This window comes from Mauremys mutica, chromosome 8, assembly GCF_020497125.1.
Source record: "Mauremys mutica isolate MM-2020 ecotype Southern chromosome 8, ASM2049712v1, whole genome shotgun sequence".
In the NCBI taxonomy this organism is placed as follows: domain Eukaryota; kingdom Metazoa; phylum Chordata; order Testudines; family Geoemydidae; genus Mauremys; species Mauremys mutica.
In genome coordinates this window covers 10,476,103-10,500,870 of record NC_059079.1, presented here as the reverse complement: position 1 = coordinate 10,500,870, position 24,768 = coordinate 10,476,103, and the positions used below count along the sequence as shown (strand labels likewise).

At 40.8% G+C, this 24,768-nt stretch overlaps 2 protein-coding genes across 2 annotated transcripts; both read left to right on the top strand.

The window, feature by feature from the left end:
- Positions 1–599: 599 nt before the first annotated feature.
- TXNDC12 (thioredoxin domain containing 12) lies at positions 600–18,051 on the top strand. Its single transcript, XM_045027599.1, has 7 exons — positions 600–913; positions 3,742–3,802; positions 13,292–13,344; positions 14,066–14,139; positions 14,723–14,792; positions 14,884–14,967; positions 16,923–18,051. Exons 1-7 carry the CDS (start codon positions 817–819, stop codon positions 17,000–17,002), a joined length of 519 nt encoding a protein of 172 aa, XP_044883534.1. The 5' UTR covers positions 600–816; the 3' UTR covers positions 17,003–18,051.
- KTI12 (KTI12 chromatin associated homolog) lies at positions 5,488–11,186 on the top strand. The gene has a single exon (XM_045027598.1). The coding sequence runs from the start codon at positions 5,588–5,590 to the stop codon at positions 6,308–6,310; it is 723 nt and encodes a 240-aa protein (XP_044883533.1). The 5' UTR covers positions 5,488–5,587; the 3' UTR covers positions 6,311–11,186.
- Positions 18,052–24,768: the final 6,717 nt, after the last annotated feature.

Below are 24,768 nucleotides of genomic sequence, written 5' to 3'. Positions count from 1 at the left end.
TCAGGATTCCAGGTTTTAGAGGCTGGCTGGTCAGGATTTGTACAGTAAGGCAGACTTTAAGAAGCAGGTTTTTTAAATGTGATAGCTCTTGGAAAATCCCACAGATTCCAATTTGTAAATCATATACATCAAGATCTGCGATAATCCATCTTTTACTTTCTCCGCTTGCAAACAGCTACGCATTAATGTATCGAACCCCGAAGATTGTTCCACTTTGAGCATAGTGATATATACGCTCCATCTTTTTGGTACAGAATAAAATAACACTGAAATCCACCCCTCGCTGGCAGGTGCTGAAGAGCAACCAATCAATTTCGACCAACTCTCTGTCAATTCTACAAGACATATGTAGACTGGGTTAGTTAAACATTAAATCATTCTGGTAACAGTTACAGCTTTAGCCAAAATCTGAATTTGAGCAATATTACTACTCATGAGGGGCTGGCGGCAGAACTAGTTTGCATGTGTGAATTGAATGAGCTCCCCCTTTCAAATCTATATGAAATTACTATTTAAATGTCCCCCGGCAATGTCTCTTGTCGGAAAGTGGCCAGTTTGGAAACAACTATGAAGAGCTGTAACTATAGATCAGAAAGAATTTTGCCAAGTCTCCCGTTCAGATTTTGGGGGATCTGTTCCTTCTATTATTAACCTGATACAGGACTCTGAAGCGCCACCCACATCCGCCCAACATCACTTCCTGAGTTAAAAAAAAAAATCCCAACACCCCATACCCCTAAGCTTATCTGATCTGATCTTGCTGACTGTGGCTATCGAGACGTATTCATTGTGCTGCCGAGGATCCAAGCAGACACCATGAAGATTCAATTAGCAACAGCACTCTCCAGTCTCTTTCTTTGCCTGATTTTCTTGGTGCTTACCACATCCTCTGCTGGAGAAGGGCTTGGAAAGGGTTAGGCATCTTTTTTCTTTTTGTTTGTATTTAAACTTTTATGATTGTTATAAATAACTAAATAAATTCCTAATCAGGAGGGTCCCTTCCCCGCACCCCAGAAATGTATTTAATATTTGCAATAATGCATTCAAATAGTAATTTTGATTGTTTAGGTAAATTTCATAGGTGGGGCGGGGTAAGGAGTAATTGCTTGAGTGGTAGAACTGAGTCTGAAACATACAAGATATTATGGTGCCAGGCCATAAATTAATTATGAGCAATTGCAATGCTGCCCTGATACAGTAGGAAATGCGTTAATGTTCTGGGAGTGGAGAAGAGGGGGCTTGCCAGGTTTATTCTTTTTCAAAACTGCCAATTGCTGGTTGTAGCAGACCTGCCAAGTCTCATTCTCATTTAGAAGATTTGTTCATTCTGAGTTAGTTTTAAGGCAGTTTTTTAAATTTCTTTGGTGTTGAAGGGTTTTGTAAAGGGTCTTTCAATGAAATCTCAATTAAATTTTTAATTTCCCCTTCAGATTGTCCCATTTTGACATCCCTACAACTATGCAATGTAAGCACATTGGGGTATGGCTAGTAAATAGGTGATCAAGTGGGTATTTTATGTTTTATCCTATAGTTTTTCTCTCTCACTACTGTTCAAATTCCAGTAAACTGTACTTCCACTACACTCCCCTCTTTTGTCACTTGTTCTGACTCAATCCTTCTAGCCATATTATCTTACTTTTTACGTTATTTACTGATTTCAGCTTTTCTTAATAAACCTGTAGTTGTTCGACCATCCTGTACTATACCATGATTTGGATTTATCTTTCCCCAGCTCTGTTCAGTCCACCTTACTTTACTTCCCTATCTTTGTTCTGAAGTCTGGAATATGAGGAGCGGGTTCAGTCAGTGCATCAATGTTCTTGACTATGTTCTCCAGTGACAGGGAAGAAGTGTTTTAGTATTACTAGTTATCTTTTTTGATAGTTGAATTAAAACTCCATAGGTCCCTATTTTTAAAAAGGAGGGAGGGAAGACTGTGATGATTTTATTGTTAATTAATGTAGTCATCCTTGCTTACTAGAAAAAAATTTGATTCAATGTGTATTTAAATATCCTTGATTACAAGAAATAATGCTCCTCCTCATCCCCCTGCATATTTTATGTAAGGTTCCCTTGAGCTAAATGTACACCATAGCCCCAGTCTTGTCCCCATTAACATCAGAGACTTCTGCTGCATATTTACAGCCTTATTTGGCAAAATGCTTAAGCAAGCATATGCTTAAGTCACATTGAACTAGACTTAAGCATGTACTTAAAGTAAAACACACACTTAAATACTTTTGCAGAAAAGGGACTTTAACAGACAACAGAATTTAGTCCCATACAGAAATATATTGTAGCAGTATGGTTATATTTTTAATATATGGCAAAGATGCCTGCAGGCCTGGATAGTCACACTTATGTATTGTTTAACACTAAATAGAAAAATAGCATAGTGATAGGTGAAAGCCATGCTGTTGTATGGGCGTAATTCGTAATGTGTGAAAAAAGCAAAAAAAAAAGTCTGAAAACTTAAATATTGGACAGTAACAGGCTGCGAATCCCAGTGGTGATTGAACCTGGTGATATTCTATACAAAAAGAGCTCTCAGCTCTGTTTGTAGCTGTTTCCATCACTTCACACTGAATCAACAGACATTCTAAACTTCAGAGTGACCCAGAGACAATCCTGCTATCGTATTCGATGGATAATGCTGATAGATGCCAACTCTACCATCAGATAGCAGATCTTGGTGCCATTCTGCATCCTCTCCTTGTCTTCAGTTCAGGATACACAGCTTGGATTGCATGTCTGTTAATTACAGAATTGGTGGGACTTCTTGTATGAGTAAGGGCATGCAGAACTGAGCCCCCATGTTCTTTAATAATTGACTAAAAGGTATGAATATTGGAATTTTCCCCAATCTTCTTAGACATTGCATATTATGAAAGAGGATTATGAAAATTAACTTTACCCAGAAAATCCAATATTCACAGATGAAATTTGATGATTCCTGGGCATATCCAGGGGTGTGAGGCACCTTGGTATCGCTCGTCCTTAGTATGAGGAAATCTTGCCTGTGCATCAGCTCCCTGACTACCCTAGCCTCTGGCAGTGCTCCCCTCCAGGACTCTGCAGACCTCGCTTTCTCTCTGCAGGTTAGCAATAGGCACACCCATCTCCCAAGTCCTCTGAACGCTCTCTGTAAGGTCCAGCTGCTTATTCACTGAATACTTAGAATTATTAGGCCTGCTGTTTCCAAAGGAACAGTACCCCACAGCTTACTAGTTATACCTTAGAACACAGCTCTGCTGAACACACAGCACTTAGATATATGTATAGTGAAAACAAGAGTAAGTTTATTATCCAAGAACAGAGATTCAAATGCAGGGCCGGCTCCAAGGTTTTTGCCGCCCCAAGCAGCAAAAAGAAAGAAAGAAAGAAAAAAGCTGCGATTGCAATCTATGGCTCTACCGCCGCCGCTTCAGTCTTCAGCGGCAATTCAGCGGCTGGTCCTTCGCTCCGAGAGGGACTGAGGGACCCGCCACCGAAGACCCGGACATGCCACCCCTCACCCTTGGCCGCCCCAAGCAGCTGCTTGGTGGGCTGGTGCCTGGAGCCGGCCCTGTTCAAGTGATAGTGAGTATGAATATTGAAAACAAATGGTTACATATAAAAAAATGCTTGCTAAAAGAAGGGAAATAAAACTAGTTGATTGTGTCCGTAAGTGTCAGAAAATATATTTATCTGTCATTTGACATCTTAAATCATGCTACTTTTATAAACCTTTCCCTTTTCCAGGTTTTGGAGATCACATTCATTGGAGGACACTAGAAGATGGGAAGAAAGAGGCAGCAGCCAGGTATGTTATACAATTTAAATTCACAGGGTGGCTTTACATTAAAAAGAGAAAAAAGATTCTGCATTGATCCAATATTTAATCAGAGCTAGTTATGTGTAAATATATCCAGGTGGTATAGGAGAACCTACAGACCCAGATAATACATCAGAGAGAAAGCATTTTACATTTGTTAATGATAAACTCTGATCCTGCAATCAGATCTTCCAGGTAGATAGATCCTTGAGGCCGTGTAGATCTTCATAAATTTACATAGGTCTACCCAAAGATCCAGTTGCTGGATTGTGGCTGTATTGCATCATTGAGCTGAACAGAAAATTATCATGCTTTTTGACAACTTACTACAATATAGAAAGAGACATAGGCACCAGTCCTGCAAACATTTAAACAAGTGCTTAACTTTATGTACATGAATATTTTGTTTGGAGCTCAACAGGACTACTTGCCATTGCATGCATAAATGTTTGCAGGACTGAGGCCATAGAGTTAATTGAAAGGATTATTTTACTACCATCCGTGACACCAATCTGGAAGTGTAAAATATTTTCTTATTTTAAAAAATATAAAATTACAGCCTACATTTTTATGAAAGATATAGCTAGAATTTGAATTTTGCGTTCAAACTGATCCATCTGTTTTTTCCCACTCACAATATGAGAATGTGTAGTGAGGACATAAAATTAACACAGCAGGTGCAGTTAGAGAAATCTAAGGTGGCAGTTAACTGTATGTAATGGCATCCATGTGATATGCCTTCCCAAAAACCATGTTACTGCAGTATTTGTGGTAATTACTGCACTGTTGTTTTTCCACAGAAAAGTAATATGTGACCTTATGCAGTCCGCCTTACATTTAGCGAGACAAGCTAGTGGGTGGGAGGTTGTCAAGCATTGTCAGTGAGCTGTCTCTTCCTTAGTCTTGGCTAATGCAGTGAATGGTCAGTCAGTGAATTTCATAGCCTCATCTTCCATTGCTGGAAGGGCAGACCCAGGTGATATCTCTATCCAGATTCTGTAGTATCTGCCAGGTTTCAGAGTAGCAGCTGTGTTAGTGTGTATCCACAAAAAGAACAAGAATACTTGTGGCACCTGAGAGACTAACAAATTTATTTGAGCATAAGCTTTCATGGGCTACAGCCCAGTTCATCAGATGAAGTGGGACTTATGCTCAAATAAATTTGTTAGTCTCTAAGGTGCCACAAGTACTCCTGTTCTTTTTGTAGTATCTGAGTGTCTGTGAGTGGCAAAGCTTGTATGGGACCAAGGAGTGCATAGGTGAGACAAAACCTTTGTGTGTGCGCGTGCGATGGGGTGGCTGAGTGTCATGCACCGCGGTGGCACCGTGGGGTGGCTATGTGCTATGGAGAAGCGGTGTACAATGGTCTGGGGTGATGCTCTCTGGGGTGTCAGTGCCGTGAGGTGGCTGGTTGCCATGGCCTGGAGCAGTGCCCTCTGGCATGGCAGTGCCAAAGGGTGGCTGGTTGCCATGGCATGGGGCGCGCCCGGTGGGGTGGTAATGCCATGGGGTGGCTGGTTGCCATGGCATGGGACAATGCCTGGTGGGGTGTCAGTGCTGTGGGGTGGCTGGTTGCCATGGCCTGGAATGCTATTCCCTCTCCCCCAGCCCTCCCCTCCCTACATAGGGGCGTTACAGCCTGACATCATCTCATGCTTAGGGCCAATCCCTCTTGTTGCCCTGGGGCCGGGAGTGACGTTGCTTGACCTCCGCGGACGTGCTTGGGATGGACTTCCGGGTTATAATGGCGGCGCCCCGGGCCGTGGCCGGAAGATGCCGCTTGTGGTGCTGTGCGGGCTGCCGGGCAGCGGCAAGAGCCGCCGGGCCGAGGAGCTGCGGGGGGCGCTGAGCGGGGAGGAGCGGCCGGTGCACGTGGTGGCGGAGGCGGTGGGGGGCCGCGCGGCGTTGCGGGCCGAGGTGGAGCGGCGGCTGAGCCGGCGGGACGTGGTGATCGTCGACGCGGGGAACGAGCTGAAGAGCTTCCGCTACGAGCTCTACTGCGTGACCAAGCACGCGGGCACGCCGCATTGCCTGCTGCACTGCGCGGGGGGCGCCCCGCACCCGTCCGCGGGCCCCTTCGAGACCCCGGACTCGCGGAACCGCTGGGACCGGCCCCTCTTCACCGTGCACGGGCAGGAGCCGCTGCCGCTGGCGGAGATCCGCGCCGCCCTCTTCGAGAGCAGGCCGCCCCCGCCCAACCAGTCCACCCGCTCGCAGCCCCTGCAGTCCGCCGGCTTCCTCCACCAGCTGGACCGGGTCACCCAGGAAGTGCTGGCTGCCGTGCTGGCTGCCCAGAGGAGCGGGGCCCAGCCTGGGGAGCTGATCCAGGTGTCTGGGGCCAGCGAAGGGCTGGTGCTGAACCGGCCCCTGGGCATGGCGGAGCTGAGTCGGCTCCGCAGGCAGTTCATCAGCTACACCAAAATGCACCCCAGTGAGGAGAACCTGCCCCAGCTGGCCAACATGTTCCTGCAGTACCTGAGCCGCAGCATCCAGTGACCCCTGTAGTCTCCACAGTCCAGCGTCTGAACAGGAGGGCTGGTTAATGGGGTACAGTCACTGAGAGCCTCCACACACCTCAAAATAAGAGTCTGTGCCAATAGGAAGTTGGCTCTCCCTAGTCATTGTTCTCCAGTGCCTGGACCAGGAATCTGTGCTGATAGACCGGTGGAGGGCCCTGCATTACCCATCATCAGAGCAAGAGTATCCAGCCAGAGTGGGTGTGGGAAACCAGCTGTGGTGGTCCATGATATCTGCTAACAGGAGTTGTGGGTGTGCGCACACCCACCACTCCCCCCCAGTAGCAGACTCAGCATCTGAGTAGGAATGCCTGACCAAGGCAGTTAGCCATCAGGTCCTCAGGCATCCAAAAAGTCTACTAATGGGAGCTATGGAGATCCAAACCCCAGTAACTATATCATCTCTGCAGTGTCCAAAGAGAAATGCTACAGGGGAGCTGATCTCTCATGCCGCTGCAGCATCTTGAGGAAGAACAATCTTTCGTCTGGGTTTTATCTAAATAAGGCAAGGATAAGATGTATACATCAAACTGTACAAAGGAGGCCTTGCTGCTCCAGGATTGGGACTTGCAGCCTTTTTAAAAACTGCTGGTGTTTTCAAAAGTTTTTCTGAACCCAGGAAATTAATCTTCAAAATTTGGACAGTGGAAACATGCTTACTTAGTGAACTCAAATGTCTGTTTCTTTTTTTTTGTTTGTTTTGTTTAAATCCTGTGCCTGGGATGGAATGAAATATTGAATTTACTTTCAAAACAATTATTTCAGCAACTTTCTGTGGCTTCCTTTCCAAAGTCATTAGTAGATCCTGGGCTAAATACTCTAATTGTTCAGTTAACAGTAGGTGCTCTCACAATGAGGATGATCTGAATTGTACTTCGTTATTACAGTATCTGATCTGATTGCGTACAGCCCTTGGAACTCTTTTTATGTGCCTTAACTAAGAGATTATATGGAGAGTTAGTACATGGCAAGTGGGGTGTAAATCTACATTCTGTAGCGTGCTTCCCAGTAACTGCATGCACCTCCCACTGTGCACTAAAATTTCCTTAGTGCTCTGTGAATAGTAGTAGGTCAAAGCACACTAGGTAATTTTTAGTGAGCACCAGCATGGGCCACACAGTTAGTGCATGATATACTAGAGTGCTGTAGATTTACACCCCAGCTTGCCATGCACTAATTCCCCTTTATAGACATCCCTGCTTCCTACCTCAGCTTTGGATCCTGTCCTTCTGTTCAACCCTAATCTTAGTATGAACCCTCTCCCTGCATATGCTTACTGCTTCTCTTTGCCTTTTGAGGAAGGCTTCCCTCACTGTTAAACATTCATTTCTTTGTCTGGAATGATGGGATAAAGTGGAGGGGGTCACTTCAGTGAGTACAAAAGTCCATACACTCTGACTACCTAATAATATCTACCAGTCAGTACATGGATTTGTATATTGTGAGATTGAAAAATGGCTATAGCTGCTATGTAAAGAGACCCCACTTTGCCCCCTTTGGGAAGTTAAATGGAAAAGAATAAAAGCTGGGAAATGTGTGGTCAAAAGCTGTAAAACATTTCTGAGATCTGATTTGCTGAGAATTGTATTTTAGTAATTATAAACCCTTCAGTTTAAAATCTGTCTAGATAATCTTGCCCTTGATAGTAGAGTGTAGTACTAGATCAGGTGCTGGCTGGCTGGAATGTGTTCTCTTAAATGGGAATCATTGATACTGTTATAACTTCAGTATATCTTTTGGATAAATCTATGACCCTACTGCTGAAGAAAATTAAAGAGCAAAATCATGCTGGGCTACATGAAAGAAATCCGTGGAGGTGTAATGTTCTGTTTTCTCAACGTCCCTTGGTATGTTTGACGTTCTAATATTAGTTTGGGCAGGAAAATGTGTGCCCATGTTCTGTGTATGCTACAGAGAAGCAGCGTCTATGCTGATAATATATTTCTGTGGTTAAAATTGGAATTGACCATATATGCTTCTCTTAGCACAATTTCCTCCCTTTCTTGGTACTCAGGACTATAATTGGTTATAACTGGAAGGACACTTCCATTCATACCTCTCATTCTTTTCTATAAATTTAGGTAATTCAGTGCCATCATCCACTGCAAGGTTGAACAATATAATGAAAGGAACAATCTAGTTTCAATTGACTCAAGCATTCGCTCTACCACCACTGCCCTCAGAAGACTTTTACAGTTTAATAAGCTTAATTGGCAAAAATCCCATACCACACTCCTCTAACATCCTGGCTATTTGCCTGCATCTATTGTGTTCTTTCTCTGGTGCCAGATTGCCTTCTGTGTTCTCCATGTATCAGCTGTCCCTGCAAAGATACTGCTACTTTTTACATGGGGGCATTTCTTGGCCCACATCCCTCTGGCTGCAGCAGCCTCTGGCCCTGTGAAGGGGTTTGGGATCTATCTTACTAAAGGTGTGTGGCCATTGTGATGTGGCTTTAAAAATCCTCCTGTTACATTTTTCCTTTTACATGCCACTCTCTTGTTAGAAAAAGACTATAAGTTGCAAAGAGAGACAGTCAAGTAAAAAAAAATCTGAGGTGTGAGGTGGAAAAAAAGCTTAATGTATCACCTCTCTGCAGAACGTTTTGTCCTGTCTTCAAGTATCCCAGCTGATGGTGTGCACTACTTCCTTTTAAGAGATTATTTCCACAGTTTAATGTGTCTAACTGATGGAGTTCCCTTCCCCCCCCCCCCATGTTCAGATACATTTTCCTTTTCTTCATCATATTATTCCTAGTTATAATCCCATACTTTCTTGCTTAGTTTTTTCTCCTTATGCAAACAAGATCTGGCTAACCCTATACAGCTGATTGACTTGAATGACTGTTTTTTTTTTTAAACAGTTTTTATAATATTCCCTTGCAGTGTTAACAGGCCAAAGGTTATAGCATTTTGCTGTTTGCATGAAAACCTGAAAGTGATTATAAATAAACATGAAACTCATGATACATATGAAAGTATATCATCCAAATGGAGATACCTACAGCAAATGAACAACATGAGTGAAATCTTGGCCCTGACTGAAGTAATGAGCAGTAAATTGATCTTCTGAAATTCTTATTTTTAATGTAAGATGTCAAAAAATGCTATGTAAAATTTGTTTAAAAAATTTGACTCCACCTTATAGTGACCCCCCCCTGTACATTTTTCCATAACATTTTGTTTTCAAGAAAACAAAGGCGGTATTTACTTTTATTTTCACTAGCCAGTAAACTTACCTCCATCAAAGCTGTTTTGAACTACCGTGATCCATATTTAATTAAAAACTTCATTCAGTGTAACTTTTTACTCTTGTTACTCAATCACAATCTGTCAAAAATGACATATGTAGCGGCCCTTTCCTATGTTCTTCACAGCATGATATGAAATATATGTAGCTAGAAATCTAGTTACTACACCAGGCATGTTCCCTCCCTCCCTCAGGCTAACACTTTCAGGTTCTGTCTAGAATGGCTTCATATTCCTATATCCAAAACACCGTAAAAAAAACAACAACTTGGTGACTTAAAATGGAAGTCAAGGCTTAGCTGATATACAAATCTTGGGGGAAATATTGTTTGGCTGTGTATTTAAAAAAAAACAACCCCAAAAAACTAGTTTATTGAAATAATCCATTCCAATCAAATCACATGTTTATCAATTCTACCTGTAATCCTGCCGTTTTCTGATCATGTGTTAAAATATATTTCTGAATTAGCAGTATGTTAGACCAGGTCAATTTCATACTTCCCAAACTGAAGAAAATAAAGACCTAAACCCCCAAAAGTCTACCCTAGAGACGGCAGCTTTCTAGCGCGGATGAATCTTGCTTTGTGGAAAGTGCTATATAACTGTGAGATGTTAGTGAAGAAGCAGGAGTCCTTTCTAGGACAAGATTTTAGAAGAACTTGTTTGCTTGGAGTTAATTTATGAACAGGTGGTATCTCTGTATACAGAATTAGTAGGACCTTTACTGAAACCCTGTGTCCACTCTTTGGAAAGGGTTCAGAAAAGACCTACTAGAATGATTTGATGTCTGGAAAACCTGCCTCACAGGGAAAGACTTAAGAAACTCTATTTAGCTTATCCAAGAGAAGGTTAAGAGGTGACTTGATCATTGTCTACAAGTACCTGCATGGGGAAGAGATTTCTGATAGTACATGACTAATCTAGCAGACAAAGGTATAAAAAGATCTAGTGATTTGCAACTGAAGCTAGGCAAATTCAGACTAGAAATAAAGTGTAAATTTCAAACAGTTAAATAAGTATTAGAACAACTTGTATGGGGATACAATGGGTTCTCAATTACTTGAAGTCTTTAAATGACTGAGATGTCTTTCTAAAAGATATACTATAGCTCAAATTGAAGTTAGGGGCTTGATTCAGAAATTAGTGGGTGTGGCTCTGTGACCTGTGTTACGTAGGATGAAATAGACTGGATCATAATGGTCCCTTCTGGCTTTAAAATCTACAGATATAGTAGAATAACATTTACTTTTTCTTGGGAGTCTTGTTTAATAATAAGTATACATGAAGGAACTAGCAAATCAGTATTTGGACTCTTCCTTTGCAGAAAGTTTCAACAAAAACTTCTAGTAGTTGATTGTTTAAAATAGGGGTTCCCTCAATGTCCTTCATATGAGCCCACATCCTGCAGCTCTCCACATTTCCTCCTCAAGTGGGCCCCAAGATACTTTTGGTGATTCCCAACGTGCTTCATAGAAAGGAGTATGAAAATCAACACAGTGGTTTATGGAATGTTTCTGATGGAGTATTGCTGCTTCATCAGACAGTCTAGAGCAGGGGTAGGCAACCTATGGCATGGGTGCTGAAGGTGGCATGCGAGCTGATTTTCAGTGGCACTCATACTGCCCGGGTCCTGGCCACCGGTCTGGGGGGCTCTGCGTTTTAATTTAATTTTAAATGAAGCTTCTTAAACATTTTAAAAACCTTATTTACTTTATATACAACAATAGTTTAGTTATATATTATAGGCTTATAGAAAGAGACCTAAAAACATTAAAATATATTAATGGCACGCAAAACTTTGAGTGAATAAATGAAGACTCGGCACACCACTTCTGAAAGGTTACCAACCCCTGGTCTAGAGAAAGGGAATGGGAGTGGGATCGTGAAATTATCTTTTGATAACCTTTTGCCAGAAGCTGAGACTGGAAGACTTGATAATTGCCCTTCTCTGTTCATTACCTCTGAAGCATCTGGCACCAGCTGTTGTTGGAAGACAAGATACTGGGCTAGGTGGACCAGTGGTCTGACCCAGTATGGCCGTTCTTATGTTCTTAACATTCTGTTACCACGACCTCATTCCTGTTATAGTAGATCATAGATTTTTAGTGTCTGACAGAGTGAATAGCTGCCATGTAACTATACCAATAGCCATCATTACCACTTAGAGAATGAGATTGTTTTGGTCTTCAGCCATCAATCAGCTTATTCATTATAATTTTTTAACTGCTTCCAGGCTACAACCTGGAACTGTCAGACCACTATGTCCCCTTAACTCTCCTCCCTGGGCTGACTCTTACAATGCCGTTGTAGTGACAAGTAGCAAACCCCTTCAGGTGCTGTGATCACTCAGCCAACAACATGCAGAGACATACCCAGCTAAATTGTATGAAGCTCTCAAAGCTACTCATGAACTATACAGAAAGGGAGACACCAGCTAATCCCTCAGCTCCCAAGTCTTGTACCCCAGAAATGTACCATCTTACACTGCTCGAGACCTTCTCTTGAACAATGCAAACTCATTCATTAATTCACCATTTCGTCGAAGGATAGTGGATGTGCCTCAGCCTTTGTAATCTGAGCATATTCTCCAGGCACTTCAAACAAATTCAGTGATAAGGATAAAACATTAAAATAAGTTTATTAACTACAAAAAGTAGATTTTAAGTGATTATAAGTGTTAGGCATAGGGCTCAATGTTGGTTACATAAGAAATGAAAAGAAAATTACAGTCTAAATTCTACACTTTATCAGACTAAACAAGATTTGAATCAAGCAGTTTTTCTCACCCCACTGGATGTTCCAGGCAGTTTACAGTTCTTAATACACAGGCTGAATTCTCTTCTCAGCCTGCCAATCTCCTCCGTTCAAAGCCTTTGTCTTCCAAACAATCTTCCAGATGTTGAATAGGGGGAGGAGAAAGGCCCAGTGGTGATGTCATTGGCCCTCATTTATACTTTCTGTCCAGGTGCTAGAAAGATCCTTGCAGGGAAGCGGGGGTTAGATGCCCTCTCTGAGAAGTCACTGGGAGAATGGATTCTTCTTAATGGGCCATCAACACGTCTGACTGATCCTGATGTAAATCTGTTTTGTCTTGCATCTGATGAAGTGGGTTCTAGCCCATGAAAAGTTATGCTCAAATAAATTTGTTAGTCTCTAAGGTGTCACAAGGATTCCTTGTTGTTTTTTGCTGATACAGGCTACCGCTCTGAAACTTATCTTGCAGTGTTAGTTGCTCCTTTGTTACCAATGAACGGCTAGTAGTGGGCGTTTCTCAATATATTTCAGTAACACACACACAGAGCAAAACTTCATAACTTCAGATACAATCGTAACACACATAATTCATCAGAATAGTAATGTTCAACCAATCATAACTTCTCAAATGATACCTCACAAGGCATCTTTGTACAAAACATAATCGTATCACAGTGGTGAATATGAGGGTTCTCAAATCCTATTTTGTGATACAGAGTGTCAATGGCATTTTATTAAATTATTTGGTGCTGATGTTTATAACTTGGGAAGACTTTAGCAAGGAAACAAAGCTTTGGGAGCACAATAGAATCAGTTTACATCTATGACTTTTTCCAGTAGCTAGGGCCTTCTTTAAAAGTTTTAGTTACTGGAAAGTGTATTTCAGAGTTTCATTGAGGAATGCAGTCTTTTTAAGTGTCTTAGAATTAATGTCAGTTGTGCTTTGTTTTTTTCTAAAGTGGTTTGCCTCTAATGATTATCATCCACAAGTCCTGGTGTGGAGCTTGCAAAGGTATGTGAATTTAATTCTAGAGCACTTTAAAATCCTTAATGGAAGGTTTCTTTGTACAAGTCACTTATTATTTACATTTGAAGCATAGCATGTGTTATATTTGCTTTTTGCTCAGATCAGTATAATAGTGCACAAATAGAAATCTTCAATGCAATAAATTAATAACTGTCCAAATCCATGCTATAAGTTTGTTTGTTTTTTTTAAAAAGACACACACCAAATGGGAGAGATCTTCCATTTCTATTGAAGGTCTAATCCTTGGTATGGAAAATTATAAAAGTTTGAAAGAACAGTAAACCTGCATATTCCAAACTGGTCTTTCTCAGTGGATGGTTAGATTTTCGTCTTGTTCAGTGATATAATGGAACTGGCTAACCATAATGACGTTGGTCTACAAATGTAGGTGAGGTGGATTGGGTGGTTTAGGTGACTGGTAATGGGCAGAGAAAGCTTTTTGCTTCTGTACGATTGGTTAAAAAATTACCCATATGACTATTTTTGGCCAGTATTCATCATCTGACTGATCACTGAGGATTGGGCTAGTTAGCTTTCACTCTGGGTTATGGGTTCAGTAATTTGAGACAAAGATTTGGTTACTTACTATTCAGTGACGAGCACGTAACCTCTAGAAGAAGGGATGGATTTTGCTGTAGGTCTGAATTATGTTGGTTTTTTTCTTACAGTTTTCTCTTCTCTCCCCCTCCCTTCTTTTTCTTCTTAGCTTTAAAGCCAAAGTTTGCTGAATCCAAGGAGATCTCCGAACTTGCCCATAATTTTATTATGGTAAACCTTGAGGTAGGCTTCTCTACAGTTTATGTCCATGCTACTATTTTGTAACTGAGCATTTGTCCCTTATTTCTTATAATTATTTATTTCTCCTGACTCCATCCCTTCCTAACTAAATTCTTAGCATTATTGAATAGATACAAAGTATTGACTGATACAACTGACTAAAAAATAAAACCTTTACTGTATTGTTATATGGTTTTGTTCATGTAGCTGATTCTCTTCCATTTTATTTTTAACAATCTGTACATTGTACTATTCCCCAATAATAGGAAAGGAAATTTCTTTTCTATATACATTTATTACCTATAAAACATTCTAGCGAGTCCATTTAATGTAAATTGGTGAAAATATTTGATTTAATTTTACAATTATCTTTACAACTGTTACTTGTTGGGTGACCTTTTTCCTTTGTTGACAAAAGTAGAGGATTTTGCAGTCATTTATCTTCTTTTCAAGCTGTTCATGTTCATTAAAACTACCATTTTATAACAGCCATTGGAAGAAAATAGCTTTAAAGTAAATGATACATTTTGTTAGATCCCTTGCTTAGAAAGCAGAATGTTGTCTTACGTCTGTCTTGCACACCTAGGATGAAGAAGAGCCAAAGGATGAAGCTTTTAGCCCTGATGGTGGTTATATTCCCAGAATCCTTTTCATGGGTAAGGCATGCTCACCGTTGTTACAGCCTCTTATAGGACTACTTTGTCATCCTCACCACTTACACATTTTAATCACTTTCTCGTTTCACAGATCCCAGTGGGAAGGTCCATCCAGAGATTATAAATGAGAAAGGAAACCCAAGCTACAAGTATTTCTACATCAATGCTGATCAAGGTATGCGAGAATGAGCTCTAAATTTGAATTGAGTGGGAGTGCATTGCAGGTATGTCATAGGAATGGCAGCTAACATAAGCTTGGTTTTTGAGTGGAGGTAACCTATAGTTTACAGCACAGCTGGAAGCTGTTACAAATAAGGCGAATGAATGTTTTTTTTGCATCTTGTGGGTGGATGGATAGACCTCTATTACAGAATCATGATGTAAAATAAAAACTTTTCTGGTCATTTAAAATTCAGCCTTTGATGTTACGTATCCGTCTGTGACTTCTGATGTAAATGTGGACACAACTGTCAGAGGACAACCTCATTTATGAAGAATTAATTGACCTTATGTTTTCTATCTCTTCAGTAAAGTATGTAAAAAGCCATTAGGACCAGGCGCTAACTGTGAGCAATGTGGCCCTGTTATGTGTGATATAAACTGGTTAATTAACAATGCTCTGTTCTCAAATCAAGAAATGTCTAATTGTGAATCTCTTGGGCCCTGTCTACGCTCTGGAAACTTTTTTCAAAAATATCTTGCCAGCCCAACTCGATCAGTATCAGCAACCTTCAGAGCCCTAGTATAGACCAGATGCTGCTAGTATTTTAAGAACCATGTCATCTAACCATGTTAAGAGTGGGTCTGATTGACATTGATTACAGCTGTGCCAGTCTACATTATGACTCCCAAGACTGCTAGCACCAGTGGAGGTGATCTGGTGGGAGATTGTAGACATGGCCCTAAAATAATCAGTTGGGAAGAGTAGCCATTCTGTTCTTTGGAGGGTGATGAAAAGGAATAACAAGGAAAAAAAAAAAGACCTCTGTAAGGGTTTGCCAGACCTATAGTCCATCCCATCAACATTGTACCTGATCTTGAGGAAAACTAAGCCCCACTCATAGAATGCATTTAGCTCATGATGCAATTTACTGGTACATTGTAAACAGTGATGTGTTGGTTGACTGAATCACAGCAGCATGTAGAGCAGTGCAGGCTTCCCCTTGCTGGCCCACTTGTTTACCTCAACCCTGGAGAGGCCACCTGCCTATGAGAGAATAGTTCAGGTTCACTGCTTAACCTTGCTGTTGAGAGAGCCAACAAGGCCGAGAGCTGTGATAGTGTGTTTTGTACATGGTAAAACAGAGGGAATCTTTCTAATGATATTCTGAATTAAAAAAACTCAATTCCTCTTAATTGTTCTGGTAGACATTTTTCTATGGTGCCTGAGAGAAGCAGGCATGAAACTGCCATTGAAGTAACAAGCCACAGGAGAATCACTTAGGAATGCTGATGGGGATAGATTCAGGAAAAGCTTTGCTCTGTTATATTAAAAGTGACCCATAAAAGAGAAAAATAGGTTTCTGTTGTATTTTGCAGCTGTGACTTTTTAAAAGAACAAAACAAAACAAAAAAAACACTCTCAGCCTTCATACAATATTTTTTTTTTATTTATCTTTTACCTTAGACTTATCAGGAATATCAAAACTTGTCTTCCTTGGTAATACTGGAGAGGGTCTTAGAGATGCGGATTGTTAGGGGAGTGTTGAACTTTAAATACAGATACCCAAGTGTATCTCAGCCATTTAGGTTGTGAGCAAAAAAGTGATTAAAAACCACTTCCCTCTCAAATTATCAGGTTTTATGTGCCTGTTATCTGATGTCATAATCTTGCTAGTTCTTCCTTTGTCCATAGAGTCAGCCAACAAAAATAGGGTAGATGAGGCATGAACTTACAAATGGTATGGGAAAGGGGAGGGTGGGAGATATTTAATGCTTCTTTATACATCATATAAAAGGCAAAAAGAGCATAACCCGAACTTTTTTCTTTTGCAGGCTACTTCCAAGGGGTTTATTCTATAAAATTGCACTATTGGTTGATAAAAATACTTTTCATTATACACTTCCTTACTTGTTCCATATCATGTGTAGTAATGATCCAGCTGATATTCTGTGTATTTAATTTGACAGTTGTCCAAGGAATGAAGGAAGCCCAAGAGAAGCTGACAGGAGATGCTTTCAAACAAAAACATCTTGGCGATGAATTATAATATATATATTGAACATTCCTTTTCCATCACCCTGAAGCTCTGAAAGGATAAATGATTTTTTTTTCTTTTAATCCATTAAACATACCAAGAAATGTGGCTGCACTGGAAGGACGTAATTCTCCTCTCAATATCTTTGGAAGGTTAAACACTATCTGATTTTTCACACACCTCCATCAAATACAGTGTTATCTTCTCCTCCCCGTCTAGTGTACACTTCAGTGCTTATTTACAGCTGATGTATCCATTCAAGATGAGGTTGTGTATGCATGTGCATCAGATCTGTCCACGTAAACAATGATCACTTGTATCCAGAGGCCTAGATCTTACCTTCTTCTTAAGAGGAATGATTTTTACATTTTCAAATAGCCAACACTTGGTCTCCAATCAGTGCTTGCTCCCCTACGTTTGACTGACATGAAGTCATCCCTTTGATTTCAGTGAGGATACTCATGAGTAGGAGATGTGACTCAAGCCTGCTCTATTCTGAAAAGCCAAAAAAAATCAAACCAATAATTCTGCCATGAACACTAACACAAATAGAGTTATTTTGATTAATATCTAGTAGCATGTGGACTAGTCATTCTGAACAATCTTTTTCTTGTAGGAACTCTTTGTGACTTGACTTTATTTGCATTCAGGTTGAAACTCCACCTATCTATTGTATGTTCATCTTTCAACTGTTTTATTAAGAGAAGATAGATTATATTGAAGCATTATGGGGTTCTTTCCCTTTTTTGCGGAATGTTTTTGGAGAATGTCTTGCCATCACATTGTACTGTATTTTTGTACTATGGTGAAAAATAAAAATGAAAACTTTTTAAGAATAAAGTGCGTGGTGAGATTTTTTGGGGGAATGGAGTAATTTTCCATTCTTTTTAGGAATTGGAGGACTTAAAAATATGTTTAAACTGTAGTAGTGCTGATGTTGAATGTCACAGATTAAAAAGACTTTCACTTTCTTATGAAAAATGACAATCACTGCTGCTTTTCAGTGGTTGGAACAGGCCTGTTTTCTGTTTAAAATAAGTCGGGAACAGAAAAGTACCAAGCGATTACCTATAGGAACTGAAAAGAAAATTATTTTTAATATATCCTAAAAATATATCACTTACCCATGAGAACGGCCATACTGGGTCAGACCGAAGGTTCATCTAGCTCAGTATTCTGTCTTCCGACAATGGCCAATTGCCAGGTGCCCTGAAGGAAACGAACAGAATAGGTTATCATCAAGTGATCCATCCCCTGTCGCTCATACCCAGCTTCTAGCAAACAGCACCTAGAGACATTCATTAATTACCCTCCTTCTTGTGATATAAGGAGTAAATAACACTTCCTTATTACTTTCTCCACACCAGTCATGTTTTTATAACCTCAATCATATCCCACCTTAGTCGTCTTTTTCTTTTTCCCAAGCTGAAAAGTCCCAGTTTTACTAATCTCTCCTCATATGGAAGTTGTTCCATACCCCTAATCATTTTTGCTGCCCTTTTCTGAACCTTTTCCAATTCCAATATATCTTTTTTGAGATGGGGCGACCACATCTGCACACAGCATTCAAGATGTGGGCATAGCATAAATTTATATAGAGGCCATATGATATTTTTTCTCTTATCATCTATCCCTTTATTAATGATTCCCAACATTCTGTTCACATTTTTTGACTGCTGCTGCACATTGAGTGGATGTTTTCAGAGAACTATCCACAGTGGCTCCAATATCTCTTTCTTGAGTGGTAACAGTTAATTTAGATCCCATAATTTTATGTGTATAGTTGGGATTATGTTTTCCAGTGTGCATTACTTTACATTTATCAACACTAAATTTCATCTGCCATTTTGTTGCCCAGTGTGACAAAGTGGGAATGTTCTTAATGTGTTATGTAAATGCTGAGTGGGGAGTATTAACCTGGGAAGGTTGCAGGGGAGTTTGGGATGGCCTGCACTGGGGAAGGGAGCATACCTGAGCATGTAACCTGAGAACCCAGGTGGGGGGTTGGAGGCCAGGTAACACCTCTTCCCGGGAAACTGGAAAAAGGACAAAGGCTGGGGGAGGAGCTGGGGGAGGCTGAGTGAGAGGCTGAAGGGAGTTTCAATTTTGAGTTGGCTGGGAAATGGAGAGGGGCACCCCGACGGGGCTTGGGCTTCCCAACAGGGCTGTGGCCCCCCTGGGGGCCCCAGATGGACCTAACTAAAAGGGGTCCTGTTGTCTGTACCAGCAAGACCTGTTTTAAACTGTGTTCCTGTCGTCTAAATAACCTGTTTTACTGGCTGGCTGAAAGTCATGATGAATCGCAGGAAGCCGGGAGGGAAGGGGGCTAGTCTCCCCACACACTCCGTGACACCCAGTCACTCAGTTTTGAGAGATCATTTTGTAGCTCTTCACTTGGAACTTAACTGTCTTGAGTAATTATGTATCATCTGCAAATTTTGCCACTACACTATTTACCCCTTTTTCCAGATTCTTTATGAACATGTTGAATAGGACTGGTTCCAGTACAGACCCCTGGGGGAAAACACTATTTACCTCTCTCCATTCTAAAAACTGATAATTTATTCCTACCCTTTGTTTCCTATCTTTTAACCAGTTACCGATCCATAAGAGAACCTTCCCTCTTATCCCATGACTGCTTATTTTGCTTCAGAGCCTTTGGTGAGTGCCTTGTCAAAGGCTTTCTGAAAATCTAAGTACACTATATCCACTGGATCCCCTTTGTCCACATGCTTGTTGACCCCCTCAAAGAGGCATGATTTCCCTTATAAAAACTATGTGGACTCTTCCCCAACAAATTATGTTCATCTGTGTGTGTGACAATTCTGTTCTTTACTATAGTTTAAACCAGTGTGCCCGGTACTGAAGTCAGGCCTGTAATTGCTGGGATCACCTCTGGAGCCCTTTTTAAAAATTGGCGTCACATTAGCTAACCTCCAGTTGTTTGATACAGAAGCTGATTTAAATGATAGGTTACAGACTACAGTGAGTAGTTCTGCAATTTCACATTTGAGTTCCTTTAGAACTCGTGGGTGAATACCGTCTGGTCCTGGTGACTTATTACTGTTTAGTTTATCAAGTTGTTCCAAAATGTTCTCTAATGACACCTCAATCTGAGACAGTTCCTCAGATTTGTCACCTAAAAAGAATGGCACAGGTTTGAGAATCTCCCTCACATCCTCAGCCATGAAGACTGATGAAAATAATGCATTTAGTTTCTCTGCAATGGCCTTATCATCCTTGCTATTACTTTTTGAGTCTTTGGCTAGATATTTTAAATTCTTTTTTGGCCTTCCTAATTATATTTTTACACTTCATTTGACAGAGCTTATGCGCCTTTCTATTTTTCTCACTAGGGACTGATCTACATTAGGGAGTGGGGGGATCGATCTAAGATACGCAACTTCAGCTACGTGAATAGCGTAGCTGAAGTCGAAGTATCTTAGATTGATTTACCTCGGGTCCTCACAACGCGGGATCGATGTCCGCGGCTCCCCCGTCAACTCCGCTACCGCTGCTCTCTCTGGTGGAGTTCTGGAGTCGACGGGGAGCACGTTCGGGGATCGATTTATTGGATCTAGACGAGACGCGATAAATCGATCCCCGATAGATCAATTACTACCCGCCGATCCGGTGGGTAGTGAAGATGTACCCTAGGATTTAACATCCACTTTTTAAAGGAGTTTCTATTTTATACAAGTTCTTATACCACACTCATCCCCACAGTATCTGAATATTTCCAGATTCTCACAGTTAGGTTACCAAAGGAATCCTTTGGACTGCATGCTTGCTTTATTTAATGGACTCATTTTAAGCGCTCTTTCGCCCCAGTCTCAAAAACTGATCCAGAGTGGGACATACTACTTTGAAATTATAAGTACCACTTGCTTTACCCACACCTATTCTAAGTAAATTGGAGAGGTAAGCTTTCGTTGTCAGTGTAGAGTCAAAGAAAGTGTTTAATATCAAATAATAAAACCAGAATAGATCCTCAGGTAAGTACTACTTTTGATGGCTGTCTTAGCAGACACCAAGAACTTGAACTTCCTCCTAGAAGTCCCTTCATAACAGGGTAGAGGCACTTTAAAGGAGAGGTGCACAGGAAGTTTACACTGCTGATATCCATGCTATGACTAATGAATTAATGAATAAATACTGTCAATGCCTGTCAATCCATTAGCATTCACAGGGACTAAATTTACAATTTATTCCATTATGTTAAGACTTCGATATTAAAAACATTGCAAAACAAATACTACATGATAGTTCTAGTAGTAGCAAAAAGAATAATTTATAGCTATAAGGATAAGGTAGCAGTGAAAGAGTGAATTACATTGTTAGCAGATACTGCTTCCTAGGGCTGAGCAATTTAAAATACAAGGTAATTTAAATTAAGATAAGATATAAATCAGGGGTTCTCAAACTGGGGGTTGGGACCCCTAAGGGGGTCATGAGGTTATTACATGTGGGGTCGTGAGTGGTCAGCCTCCATCCCAAACTCTGCTTTGCCTCCAACGTTTATAATAGTGTTAAATACATAAAAAGGTGATTTTAATTTATAGGGGTGGGGGCTTGCACTCAGTGGCTTGCTATGTGAAAGGGGTCACCAGTACAAAAGTTTGAGAACCACTGTGAAGAGATGCTTCCTTGATCAGATTATAAAATGAAATTAAAAAAAACCACAATACACTTTTGTTAAATAAGGGAAGTTAATCAAAAGTCTTATATAAAAGTGTGAAGAATGAAAATAAATGGTATTTATTATTCTGCACTGATAAATCTGGTATACTGTTTACAGCATATTTAAAGTTTGATAAAGGTACACAAGGCAAAAGTTAAACATTTATTTACCAAATACAGTAGTCATTTATAAGAAAAATAAAGTTCTAAAATTTTTGATACATTTTTACACTAGACACCCTATTTCTATATCCATTCTCTCTGACCAAACAGTTCAATTGGAGACACTGCAGAAATCTGAATGGGATGTACTGAAATTGTGAGGAAAAGTTACACACACAAGTTAGATGGGCAACGGCGACTAAGCCAGCTGGAACTGCTACATTTAACCTTTCATGGAAGAAAACAGGGTAGGAAGAAACAACACACAAGCATCTTTTATTAATTTTTTTCAGTAGGAATTCAATTTAAATGAAATATAGAAACAGAGTTAATCCATACAAAATAAAGTCAGGTATAGCAACACTTAACAGCAAACATGAAGTAGTATGATGGGCATTTAAAATTCTTAAACACAAAATTAAACATTTTTAATCTACTGTATTAGAGATGGGGGAGGATTTGACAGAGTTTATATTTCCATTGTATCTGTGATATAGTTAGTCTTATTTTGTGTGGGGTTATTTAAAAACAGATTCATAACGTGAAGGTAAGCAGACATCTGAGGGGTGTGTGTGTGTGTACGTGGAAAATAGTGGAGAGATCTGAGAAGAATACTTATCCATTTTACATGGAAACATTTTTAGAATGAGTCACCATTGTTCTTGACCTAAACACTGTGTGTTTACTGACTGGGGAATTGTCTAGTGAATCTATGGCCAGGTCTGTCTCTTTTAAAAGGCAGAAGGAAAGAATGCAAGAGAAATGTGTTGTAGAACTATGCTTTGCTAAGGCCTGGCTTGTCACTGTCCACGTAACAGTATATGGGATTTTTAACCCTGTTAGTGAAAGAACTCTGAGCAGGATTGTCCTGTTGAGCCATATACCTATCAGGAGCAAGTCCCATCTGTGTAGCCTGCATATATTCCACATGGTGCTGTCCCCTGCATGCTGCTTACCAGGTGTGGAAGGGAAACCGCTCTTATACCCACATGAAATGTGCCTCTACTAGAGTTACTATGTGTAACAGCTTGAGTATTCCCATTAACTCGACCCCTGCCCACACCCAAACCTCTCTCATGTGGTGGTGCTAGTAACACCAGTTGTCAGGCACAACCAGGCACATGACAGTTCTTGAGTGAGCTGCCCTTGTCAGCTGTCACTGTAGTGTGAATGTAGGCTGGAGCTGACACAGTTGAGGGCCAGTAGTCCTCCAATGCCTTCCCACAATTTCTGCAGGGTCCTTTGCACTGTTGTCTGTGCAGTCTGTCAGCTCTACACCCTCCCATCTAATCTGTCTTGGTATTTATAACTGCACTCATCACTACAGTGTCTGAGTGCCTGGGCTTAGTTTCTCTTGCACACACACAGCTGATTGGATTTCATGTGCAGAGCTGAGCAACCCCACTTGCATTTCGTATTTCATATTGCAGTTGCTTCTATGTATTCCACGGTCAGTGCTCTTTTCTAAAATGTACCATCTGGTTTATATCCATGGATTGATGTCAAATGTTTTAAGTCTAGGGGGTTCTTGGAGTATTAATGCAACAAAACCCAACTGAAGCAAAAATAAAATATGTATTGAAAATTCCTGTAATGTGCTAAAAATTATTTTTGGAGAGCTGTGGTGGACCCTAAAATTCCCCCTCACCCCGTGTGCAGTAGGAATTCAACTCTAGGAGTGCAGGGCTATAGAGTTGCCCAGCAGACCTTAGAAGTCTCACACTTGCTGGGAGCTAATCACAAAAAGTGAAGAGGCTTGGAGGGGCCATTTTTTTTAGGTAATGCAAATTATTTTTAAGGACTGATTTTATAAAAAAGTGTTTACTCCTTAGAATGTGTCAGTTTACCTAAAAATAAACAGCAAAATTTAGGACCCCTGCAAATAAGTACATAAATAGAACTAACTATAAAAAAGACCTGAAGAAGAGCTCTGTGTGAGCCCAAAAACTTTTCTCTCTCACCAACAGAAGTTGGTCCAATCAAAGATATTACCTCACCCCAACTTGTCTCTCCAGTATCCTTGGTCCAACAGGGCTACAATAACATGGCATATAGCGCAGGAAGTGCGGCTATGCCAATGAGACACTACCCCATGTCTTGTGTAGCTGAAAGCCCCATTCCACAGCTTGGCAGCTGTGATCAAACAACGCCATCCAAGACCGCCTGGTCAGAGCCATCCTGCCATCCGTAGGGAAGGTTGCTATGATCTCAGCCGTCCCTGGAACGGACAGCCAACTGCGATCGGACATTGTCATCACCAATGAGGAACAGAAGAAGATCATCATAGTAGACCTCACAGTTCCTGTTGAAAACAGGACCTCGGCCTTCCAGGACACCCAATCTCGAAAGTTGGAGAAATACGCCCTTCTGGCAGACATCTTGAAAGCTAGGGGCTACAAAGTTCAAACTTAACTGTTGATCGTCGGAGCCCTGGGCGCATGAGACCCCAGTAATGAGCAAGTGTTGCGAGAAGGCAGAATCAGTCAACGCTACACTCGACTGATGTGGCAATTCATGGTGTCGGACGCCATCAGATGGTCGAGGGACATCTACCTAGAACACATCTCCGGGCATCGGCAATACTAGGAGAGCTGAGCTGGAGTGCCTAAGAGAAGCAAAGTTGGAAAGTAACTGAAATACTTCTCTGATCGATTATATCTATTAAGGGACAACCTATCCTAAATGCTCAATTACTGAGAGACAATCTACACTCATTAATATATTTGCTTTCTACAACCAGCTGTCTGCATAACTTTTCACGAGTGATGGACCCAAATACTTAGATGCTAATATCTAAATTGTATTGTTAAAATTATTAATTTGATTTGGGTTATTGCTGATTATGTACTATATGTATTGTATTTTAAACCACCCTTTGTACTTTTGGATAATTTAAGCACTATACCGAGATGTACAGGCAGTCTTTCCTTAACCTA

Coding starts and splice junctions, on each gene's coding strand:
- TXNDC12 (XM_045027599.1), top strand. CDS start 817: ATGAAGATTCAATTAGCAACAGCACTCTCCAGTCTCTTTCTTTGCCTG. Junction 13,345..14,065: donor CTGGTGTGGAGCTTGCAAAG/GTATGTGAATTT, acceptor TTTTCTTCTTAG/CTTTAAAGCCAAAGTTTGCT. Junction 14,968..16,922: donor CTACATCAATGCTGATCAAG/GTATGCGAGAAT, acceptor TTAATTTGACAG/TTGTCCAAGGAATGAAGGAA.
- KTI12 (XM_045027598.1), top strand. CDS start 5,588: ATGCCGCTTGTGGTGCTGTGCGGGCTGCCGGGCAGCGGCAAGAGCCGC.